The 11,268-nt window shown below is 38.8% G+C and overlaps 1 protein-coding gene across 1 annotated transcript in view; it reads left to right on the forward strand.

Annotated features, from left to right (window-relative positions):
- Nucleotides 1–11,268, forward strand: part of cntn6 (contactin 6) — a 100,103-nt gene that overhangs the window by 39,282 nt on the left and 49,553 nt on the right. Inside the window, exons 8-13 of the mRNA XM_015054667.1 lie at nucleotides 1,222–1,301; nucleotides 2,625–2,767; nucleotides 2,882–3,011; nucleotides 3,269–3,419; nucleotides 8,929–9,056; nucleotides 9,621–9,793. Coding sequence (XP_014910153.1) covers nucleotides 1,222–1,301; nucleotides 2,625–2,767; nucleotides 2,882–3,011; nucleotides 3,269–3,419; nucleotides 8,929–9,056; nucleotides 9,621–9,793 — 805 coding nt within the window. The remainder of the gene's footprint in view (nucleotides 1–1,221; nucleotides 1,302–2,624; nucleotides 2,768–2,881; nucleotides 3,012–3,268; nucleotides 3,420–8,928; nucleotides 9,057–9,620; nucleotides 9,794–11,268) is intronic.

The raw sequence follows: 11,268 nt of genomic DNA on the forward strand, positions 1-11,268 counted from the left end.
CTTCCATTCATCCATCCCGCGCCCCACAGTTTGGCAACCTCTGACTTAATATATTAAAAAAGAATTTTGTGCTATTCTTTGACATCACTCTATTTAGATTTCTGTTGCCAGAAATTATTTATTTGTGTTATTGTTTGTCCCTTTGGGATTAACAAAGTATTTTTGAATTTGAATTGAATTCAATTTGAATTGTAAAATATTTCTGTGAAGTACACTATACTTCAGATAGACAGAATCTGGACCACAAGGATTTTTTTCAACATCTAGTTGTGGAAAATTATACAACAGTTTAACAATAGAAAACAATGGCATACGAATTAATAATGGAGTTACACAGTTTGTATAATTTATTATAGTGATGTGCAATATTACAAAATCATTGCCTAGGTTATTGCTTGGGTAAGATTAAATAGGTGTAATTTTTTTATCATAGTTTTTATTGAGCATAGACATCTGTTGAATAGAGGTGTTTCATTTATATTTAAATTGATTTCTATTTACATATCTGAAATAAAATCAATCATTCTCTCCCCATAAATGTTACTGCTCATAAACTGGAATTTCTCTCATAAAGTATAAATTACTTGCATTTAAACTTTAAGTTCTGCTTTACACAGAGTGTTGAGTTCCTTGTCCATGCCCTGTCATTATATGCCAACTCTAGCATACCCCTGAGGCAGAGCTGCCAGTGACTACATTAAAAGCTCTGCTAACGGTCCCAGCAGCGCCAGCGGCTCTGGTCTGCAATCAGTCAAGGACAACTCCTGTAATTCGTTCCTTTTATTGGACGCTATTCTGTGTCTGTTAAGTCATTAAATCCGGTCTATACAGTAGACACTAGGAAAGGAGCCACAGAGTGAAGCTCTATTTTGCACTGGATAAGCATTATCTGGCCCTGCGACAGCCTGGTGACCTGTCCAGTAACGAGCGCCCTGAACGTTAGCTGGAGAGGTTACCAGCAACCCTCTCGACACCACTAAGGGACAAGGGTGTATAGGAAATGGATGGATGGATAAGCATTATTTGGGAATCCCATGTCATAAATAAGTTTCTCCCTAACGTCTTCTTTCTGTGTGACTCAATTGCACTGGACACCTGAATCCTGAGATTTTGCTGAAATTTACAAACGTTTCCCGGATACGATGTTGGTGCATTTTTTTGCGTCAACTCCAGGAATGACGCGAGTTGATGTTAAAAGTTCTTTTCAGGCTATGGTTACAGCTTGGTGCTGGGCAACATGCCTGCACACCCAAGAGCGAACAATGGAAGAAAACTCGAGTACCTTGAGAGAATCAACGCATGTACAGGAACAACATGTGAATTCTGTTATGCAATTCCACCAGATTCTCATCTCCCTTTAGTGTTTGATCTGAGATTTCTCCTATTGATTCTGCTTTCTCCAGTTGAATTTCAACCAGACCATTTAAACAGAAGGAGGAATTCTGAATGATGATGTTGACTTTCTGAGCTGTTTTAGAATTGTAGTCTGCCCATGTTGGGTTGTAGTCTCAGCAATGGCAGCGGAGGAAGTGAACAACGTTGTTCAGTCTTGTTTGACCACTCTTCCAAAAATTGAGCAAGTATAGTAGGAGTAGGAGGACTGTAGAAGACCTTTTACTGCTGACAAAGATGCAGTGGGGTTGTTTACAGTGCATGCAATTTCTGGTAAGTTTTATCAAGTGCCTTACATACATCACGGCTAAACATTAGTGACTGGATAAATCACTAACGTCCAAGCAATAATTTCTCTGTAGCTGAGTGTTTCGTCCCCTTGTAAGAAGCAAGGCTTGTTTTTGCCAGGCTGGCACAGACCAGGACACTCTTGTTGCAGGGCAACTATGCAAACTCCCACCCAGCGCCGCCCCATCTCATGTTTCATTTCTACACTGACTTCAACTTTCTCTGTAGACAATAGAAGCACATCGCCTCTTAAGCTATTTTTTGATTGAAACATTTGTGTTTGGAAAGTAAAACAAACAAATAAAAGCATCATATCGATACATCTTCATATGAACACATTATGTTTTCCTAACTGTATTTGGATTCAACCACATTCATGGCAAAACTGAAGAACAGAAACAGTCATTAAGTCAAGATTATGATTGAGTCAATCATTAAGTGTGTGTGAACATTTGCTCTGAAACTCTGTTTATTATTATATGCTCATTGTATTTTAATTACTGTAATCACTGTCTCTTAATTCTTGCTGTGCTCATGCCCCGTGCTCCAGAGACTGTGGCTGAAAATTAGACTATTTGGCTAAGCTTGTATATTTACACAAATGTTTTTTAATGTGCACCGTCTTTACATTATATTTTATATTTTAAACAAATTAACCATTTTTGAAGCAGGACAAATGTAACAGACTGAACATTTCTCATGCTTTTCTTATAATTGTTCCAGCATTAATAACTGCATAATAATTCTTTGCAACGATTTGTTTTCTGTGTACAACAGTAAAATAATTTCTGTGATTCATCCTGCTTCTCTCCCTCACACCCACCATCAATATGTTATTTTCAAAATAACATTATCGTTTATCACAATATCTGATAGGACAATGTATTGTTAGTAAAATTTGTTATCGTGACAGGTCTCGTCTCATTCATCTGTTTTCTCCTCAGATGTTGAACATCTTCAGTGGACCCAGATCCTGAAAGATGCACATATGGCCATTGATGCCAACCTGCAGTGGGAATGTAAAGCCATTGGTAAACCTAAACCTAAATATCGATGGTTAAAGAATGGTCAACCGCTGACAACAAAGGTAAGACACAAAGCAGAAAGTAATAGCTTCTTCTAATAAAAAGATTATGTTTCTCTTGTCAGTAATACTGAAAAAAATGTGTCACAGCTGCAACTCCTGGTGTGTTTTTTTCAGGAGAGAGTTCATGTTGAAGCTGGTAGACTGACCATATCCACAATCCGTTTGTCAGACTCAGGGATGTATCAGTGTGTGGCAGAGAATGAATATGGATCACTCTATGCCAGTGCTGAGCTCAAGGTTGTGGGTAGGTTTCATTCACTGTGATCAACTAGCGTTGACAATAGAATGTCAAAAATAGAATAAATAAGCTCTTCACAGAGGCCTGGCCTTTGCTTCCAAAAAAAAAAAAAATATATATAATCAATTCAAACAAGCAGCCAATCTGGTGGTAAAATGAAATGTCTATAATTGCCAGTGACACACTTGACATTTTGGCTGACAGCCGGTCGTTGTCCCTCTACAAAGCGAGACAAATGGCTTCAACACGGGTCTCTTCCTTAGCTTCGCCGCCTGACTTTACCCAGCGGCCCGTGAAAAAATCCACGGTGATCCATAGAGGGGGAGAGGTGGTCTTAGAGTGCCGGCCCAACGCGTCCCCCAGGGCCACCATCTCCTGGTGGAGAGGAGGCGAGCTCCTGAGGACTGGCAAGAGGTAGGTTAACATCAGCGCCGCAGCACCGAACACTGACAAGTTTTATCATTTAGACCCATTTTTATATAGATCTATCCACAAGGGTGGTCTATCAATATCAAAAAGGGAAAGGAAAAAAAAACACTTATGGATGTTTCCCTCTACTTTGACATGCAGTGAGTGTTGGTTTTAAGGTGTTTTCACACCTGATAGTCCGGGACCAATGTTATATAATTTGTTACATTTTCAGACGATGCGGTTCACTTTCACACTGCACTTCGTGATTATGTGACTTGGCAGAAATAAGCAGGTATAGATGATGAATAGTTAGATGGAAGCAAACACCATGTGCAAAAACAATTGCAAACAATTGTCCTGATTTTTCTGCTAACATTAACTCTTGGTTTCATGAATCTGTCAGTGTGTCAGAGTTGGGCTTTTTCATTAGGGCCATTAAATATGATGATGGTGCAACAAAGAATGATGCCATAGAATTAATCAAAGTCAAACGGTTTGATTTAGCAAAGAAAAAAAGACTGCCTTTTTCCTTGCTGTCGATTGATAACTCACTGAGTAATATCAAGAGCCCTGGAATCAGCAGAAATCAGTCCTTATCATGAGGCAAGTGAGAAGCTTAAAATAAAAAATCAGTCTGAAGTTTTCCAATAACCATTTTCACCTTCAAATATGCAAATTAAAAATCACCTTTTGCCTTCAGTAAAAACCATCATGAGTAGAAGAAAATGTTACCAAGTTGTCCTCAAAGATCTGAACAATAATGCTTCAAAAAAATTACTGGAGAGAAAACAAAAGACAAACACTGTCACTTAGAACTATTGTGTGAGAGGCGGAGTTTCAGAAAGAGCAGGAGTTTTATAGAGACAGAGGCCCTATTTCAAGGCATTAAACTACAAAGTTGCATATTTTCTTACATAATTACGAAATTTATTTTAAGTCGTATTTGATAAATAGAGCATTTTTATAACACGGTTGGAAAAAGCAGGGCTGAGTCTGAAAAAGTTTGAGAAGCTCTGTTCTGTGGTATACTAAACATTTTCTGAGATTTGTCAATTTATTTAAAGTCAACTTTTACAGTATTGCCCTTTGGTTTTTGTTTTGGATTGATGAAAATGATCTATGGGGCCCAATTCTCAATGAAGGTGAGCCATTCTTGTTTCATTCGAGTCAGACACAGAAACTGACCACATATTGGGTCAACGGGTTTCCTGACTATGGGTCCACAGTTTTATTTATTCATGCTGGACAACGACACAAATCATTTTGCAGAGGTTGTGGGATGGTGATGGTCTTGGATGATTCTTTAATACCCTCCTTGAGTAAGACTGATCCAACTCATTAATCTAAAACAATCTGAATACTCATGAAAAAAACAGTATGAAAACAAAAATTGGTTTCACAGACAAAACCTTTGGTTATTACTTTATTCAAGACTTCACATTGTCCCACTAATCAGCATAAAGTTGGTAAAGTGAGAGTTGTGTTTCTTAGAAATGTTACTACTATTAAAGCACCAAGAAGACCTGTCCATCAATAGCCAAAGACCATTCAAAATTAAAGAAAACAAGGGCAAAAGGTTAGAACTCTTGGTTCTAAACTGGAGCGTTTTATTTGCAGGATCCCATCCTACAAACTCAGTGTTAGGAATGATATTAAAGTGAGATAGTTGTTACACCAGTAGGCCCATTAGAGCCTTCTTTCAAGCAGCTCGATATTGGCTGGAGCAGCTTCTGAAGAATCCATGCTAAAAAAAAGTAATTTAAGCAGACTGATGAAAACCAGTCGTAGCTCTTACAAACTTATATGAAAAGTGATTTTCATTCACCTTGCAGCCATTAGGAGTCCTCTAAAATCAAATCCTTAGCAAACTGCCCAATTTTTTTTTACCCAGAATGTAACCAAAGCAGCCCTTGTCTGATTCTTAAGTTACTTCTCCTAAGGTTCCCTGGAACAGAGCGCTAGTTCCTATAGCTTATTGATAAATTTTCCTAGTTTAGACATTATAGCCTGAAGTAGAGCCTGACTCTGAGAAGCAGTCAATTGTTTTTGTGTGTCTGACAAAGACTGTACCTGCTTCAATTTAACACAGAATTTTACAAGTTAAGCAACAGTTTTAGTTTTTGCAACAGCAACCGGACATTGTGGTGGTGGATAAAGAACAGAGGAAAGCCGTTGTGGTGGATGTAGCAATACCAAGTGACTACAACCTCAGGAAAAAGAAGCACAAAAACCTGGAGAAATACCAGGGCCTCAGAGAGGAATTGGAAAACACCTGGAAGGTGAAGACCACAGTGGTGCCTGTGGTCATCGGGGCCCTCGGGGCAGTCACCCCCAAACTGGAGCAGTGGCTAAAACAGATCCCAGGAACAACATCAGACATCTCAGTCCAGAAATGTGCAGTTCTAGGCACAGCCAAGATACTGGAGGAGAACCTCAAGCTCCCAGGCCTCTGGTAGAGGACCTGAGCTCAGAGGACGAGAGAGAGAGAGATAGAGACCCCCCGCTGAGGGTGAGAAGGGAATTTTTTTTATATATATAATATTTTTAATATATGTGTGGGGGTGTGTGTGTGTGTGCGTGTGTGTGTGTGTGTGTGTGTGCATGTGTGTGTGTGTGTTTGTTTGCTTAGTGTACTAATTGTACAAATGATGTATAATTATTACATTTTCACTGGAAGGTTAGGTTTGTATTATGTTCCGCTGGCTGTGACTCCGTGAAAATCCCCTCATATCCCATGCAGTATTTATGACACAAAGAGCACCGGTCTTCAACAACACAGCACTCTGTGCTCCAGCTGCAATTTCTATTAACATACATACTTATCAGAAATGTACTGACATTCAGTAATTAGACAGAGCAATATGTATTGTCAATATGAAGTTTGTTTCATGAGGCGCTATCTGTTTGTTAAAACATGTCTTTAAGTGAAATAAGTGAACGCTAATATTATTAGCCCCTAATATAAAGGTGTGTTCTTTAAGGTTGACATTCTGTTGTTTCTATGTTTGAGGTTCATATTTTCATGTAACAAAGGAAGTAGTTCCTGAGTGTAAAACTACAGTATTTAAGACAAAGAAATGATGGCAGAGTGGCAGGATTAGCTTTTGTATGGATAGCTGTTAACAAGACTAATGTTAACTTAGCTTTCACAGGGCTTGAACCTTATTTGGTTATATCTAGAACAAACTCTCAGTTACTATGAGATCAAAGCCAGGTTGGATAATTCTACACTGATTGTAAATTCTTTGAAACAGTTTTGGGTTTGTAAAATCTTAATTTTTTGGGAGACATAAAAGGGGTTTCTTAATTATCATGTTTCTAAAAATATTATTATCAACTCATCTCATTTTTGTGAATGCAGGATGGTCTGTAGCCTCCTCATTACTGGGGTGTAATGTTACAAACCTAATAAATATGACCAGACTCTGCCCTAAATACATACCTGATGCATCATTTGTATGTGGGCAAGTGCAGAGGAAGCAGAACTTATTTATTTATTATTTCACAGTTTTAAGCATTACCTAGTTTCATTGCTAAGGGACCTGTGAATGATAAGATCTGAATACTAAAGTCCAGAAGGTTCACAACAATATGGACTATATTGCATTCTGGGTAAGTAGAACCAAAACAAAAGTGAGTGCTAACGTTAGCTGGAGAAATGACTTGTTGTTGTTGACCAAAAACAAAAGAGAAATTCTAGAACCTCTAAAATCTGAGGTTTTTATGTTGTTTTCTTAAGTGGCTCTTGCTACAATGCCCCCATAGGAGAGGAGGGGAACAGGTTTTCCAAAGGGTTTGATTGGTTTGACTCAGCAGAGAACCACAGCAGCTAATCAAATATCCGAAGCATATACTTCAGTTTTATTCGATTACAGCAAGGTCAGATTCATCAATTGGTTTTCCTTACTGACAAAAAGTGTAATCTAGACTTTTCGGTCATAAAAGCTCTTTTATTTAAACTTCTAATATGAATAAGAGAAATAAACCTGATTAGTGACTTTCATTGAATTAATTATGATGAATCCTCTTTTGAGTTGAAAGAATGGCTCATTTCTCTGATCTGAGCAGTTATTTGGTTGCAATCAATTGTCTTATTTCAGGCAGAAGCAAAAACACTGTAGAAAAAAATAGATGGCAGAAGCTGAAAAGATGGAAAAATAATCAGTCGGATCCAAGTTTTTGTTTGATTTGCCTGGTTATTTGATAAACTGCTTTATATTTGATCATCATGTAATCTATTTTATGAGTCAGATGAAAAGTGAAGTCTATTACCATTGTTTTCATGTCTGTCTTGGTTTTTGCTCTACGTCAGATCGATACAGCCATATTCCCACAGACGTCCTGCCTGAACACGTGACCGTTCAGATGGTGTATTTATCATATTTGTCATGCTTTCATCTTGGAGAAAAAAAGGGGGAGAAAAATTACCCAACTATTGAATAGCCTGTGTGTTTGCACAGGCTGGAACGGAATCGGTCTCCAGCGCAGACAGTTGTGCACGTCGCTCTTTGTTCTGCACCTCATTGCCCCTCAGGTCATGTTCTCAGCGCGCCTCCATCACTCACAGTTTGATATTTTTGTCAATAAATCAGCGCAAAGCACAGCGTGTCAGACATGCTCTTTGGGTTTAAGCTCGGCCCAAGTGAATACATATTTATTCTTGTGAGCTGCTATGAAATTGTTTGATTCCTGAGTCGGATGTTTGTCACATTTTTGTTTGATCATGTGAATTGACTGTGCCTTATTTATGCATGATGTTTTACATGTTTTCTGACTTAGAACTAAAATTACAATTTTTAGTTCAAAATGTTCTGATTCTTTCCTGTAATTCTGTTCCTCATGTCATACAAATCAGTTGCAGTGACAGGAAAAAAATTGCCCCTTGACAAATTTCTTCTTTTTTGTGATACTTAAATACACCGACGGAGCTTACCTGAGAAAATTCAAAAAGCAGTTTTCAAATGATGAGTTCACTGACCAGGGGAACAAGCCCATCAAAAACCAAGCTGGCCTTATTAGAAGTCATAATTTCTCCCATTGGTAAATCTGGAAATGATTGTAAGTAACCATTAGTTTTGGAGTAATTTCCCCAGCCACACCCTGACCAGAACTCACTTAACTAGAACTTGTCTGGCAACATGAAGTAGGCTGAAAGCTCTTAAAAAAACCATATCATATTTCAATCTAAAGAAATTCAAAAACAGATGAAAAACAAAGTTTACATCATCTGCATATCTAGAAAGACTTTCAAAGCCATTTCTAAGGTTTTGAGGAATCCAGGACTAAGATAACTGAAGCAAAATGACAGATTTCTGCAATATAATGCAAAATAACTGGGTTCAAAAGTCAAGGGAAATATGGGATAAAATCATTTTAGAACCATTAATTAGTTCACCTGATAAAAAGTTACACTATAATGAAAAATCCAAATCTATTATAACCTCAATATGTGTTCACCTTAATGAAGAGAATGAATAATTGTGTATTTTTTATGTCTTCCTGATGTCTTTAGAGAGATGATCCTGGAGGACGGCACGCTGCGCATCGCCAACATCTCCAAGGCGGATGAGGGCAGTTACACGTGTGTGGCCAGAAACCATTTTGGAGCATCCAGCAGCACGGGGGCTCTAGTAGTGAAAGGTATTTCCATGCTCTTTGCTCTTGTTCCTCTTTTTCTTTAAGCCGTGAGTTTAAATTATGTTAGTGGAGGGAGGAAGCACCTCAAGCATGACTCTGATAATGAAATATAAAGGCGCTTTATGTTCCCGCCCGCTTGTGACAGACGTATAAGTCATCCACGGGTTTGTCAGCTCTGAGTTATTGCTCATGTAGCGGAGTGGGACAAACCTCCGCTGCTGCTGTGATCGAAGAATATTTTTACTCATTCAAAAAGAGCTCCTGTCGCATTGTTAGAGATTTTTTTTTAGAAAGAATGATTATAAAGTGGGAGTATCCTCATTTTTTTTTCTAGTTGACGTAATAGCTGTGTGCTTAATTATTCATGCCGAATTATAGGAGGCATTTGCTTCCTAAGTGAAGTTATTTAAGGTCACTTAATTACACTGATGGACCACAATCTGTCTCTCTATTCGAGCCAAATTAAGCTTTATTACCTTGTTCACTCGGCCAGATTTTATAGGGATACGTTCCACTAGCACATGCACAGTAACAAATGATCTTTCTCTATCTGCCGCTCTGCCACAGAGCCCACCAGGATTGTGGTCCCGCCTCTAAGCTCAGACGCCAGCGTGGGACAGAGCCTGGTCCTGCCCTGCCAGGTGTCCAGCGACTCGTCCCTCAGTCCTGTCTTCAAGTGGTTCTTCAACGGCAAGGCCATTGACTTCAGCCGGCAGGAGCACTTTGAGATGATCGGTGGGGTACGTTCACCATCCTGAGAAACGTGTTGCGTTTAGAAATTCATCTTCACAATTTTCTGGTGTTTGTTTCGAACTGAGCTCATGTTTACATTTTCATACGGATCACTTCCAGTACCGAGATCTGAGGGTTAGCATCGAGTGATACTGACCCGACAGTAAAACAGAGATGAACTGACTAAAACTAGGGCCCCGTTTACACGACAACAATTTCAGGTGAAAATGGAAGAGTTTTGTTGCGTTTGCACTGTACATTTACACGAAAATGGTGAATGTTTTCTTTGACAACGGCACAGTTTGAGAACGGGTTCCAGAGTGCGAAGTTTCTAAAATGTACCGGTGTCTGTTGTCTTGTAAACAGAATAAACGGATCTTTTCTTCCAGAAAATCCCCAGCTCATACGTAGTGTGACACATTTCATAACGGCTGTCTACAAGCCACAGAAGAAGAAACTACAGAAAATGCCAGTTGCCAGAGTACTATTTGTGCTTCTGACTCTTATAAATCTAACTACAGCTCTCCAACACGCTGCTCATTTTGTATCTCTTTACTTAAATCATCGAAGACGGATCTCGTACATCTCCACTCCGTTAATTAGAAGATGTATGCGATGAAGAAGCATGTCAAGGAGGCGCTACTGGACGCGACCTGGGAGAACAAGCCAGTGGTGGGATAACTTTGTAAACAATGTAGTCGATGATGAGGGAAAACTTTCGTTTGTCCAAGCCTCACACCAACTAGTGGCGTGGCAGGGGCATTACACCTTTTCGATTTATGCTGTTTCTGTGTAAACAAAGATTGTAATTAGAACGTAATATTACACAACAGAGATATAACACTGCTTCTTACGTTCCCCATGTTCCTGTTCAGCGATCCACTCTCCCACATTGTTGTTTTGCTTATGGATCTCACATTGCCCATTACATTCAGAGAGAGACATGTTTTCAAATTCTCACCTCCGCACTTCTTACTTTAGTCCTTACATTTATGACATACGCTTTCAACCGTCTGGGAGTTTTAGTGTTATTTTGGGAATTACTCAGACATCCACACTACTCTGATAGGAAGTGTTTGGAGGACTAAATCAGACATTTTCTGTCATCAATACTGAATATATGTGTGTGTATATATAAATAAATTGTTATATATCTACTTTAAAGAGACTTTACTAGAAGTTGTTTTGGGTTTATTTAAAATGCAATGGATTCATAGACAGTAAAGAAGGGGAAAAATAAAAAAGGGAGGAGAGAAGAGAGACAAGGGTGGGAGAATGATCTAGAACAGAAGAGAAGAAGAAGCATAGAGGGAATACAGGAAAACACTAGCTGTGTTTCCAATCAACCATAGAACTGTGCAAATGGAGATCACAGCAATATATTTGCTCAATGGAAACATGCCAATTTTGAAAAAAATGTTTTTCAATTAAATGTTTTTGCACTGGGACAGGGGCGGATCTAGAAAAATATTTATGGGGTGGC

The sequence above is a fragment of the Poecilia latipinna genome, unplaced genomic scaffold, assembly GCF_001443285.1.
Source record: "Poecilia latipinna isolate Pla-1442-1.1 unplaced genomic scaffold, P_latipinna-1.0 Scaffold1268, whole genome shotgun sequence".
Lineage (NCBI taxonomy): Eukaryota > Metazoa > Chordata > Actinopteri > Cyprinodontiformes > Poeciliidae > Poecilia > Poecilia latipinna.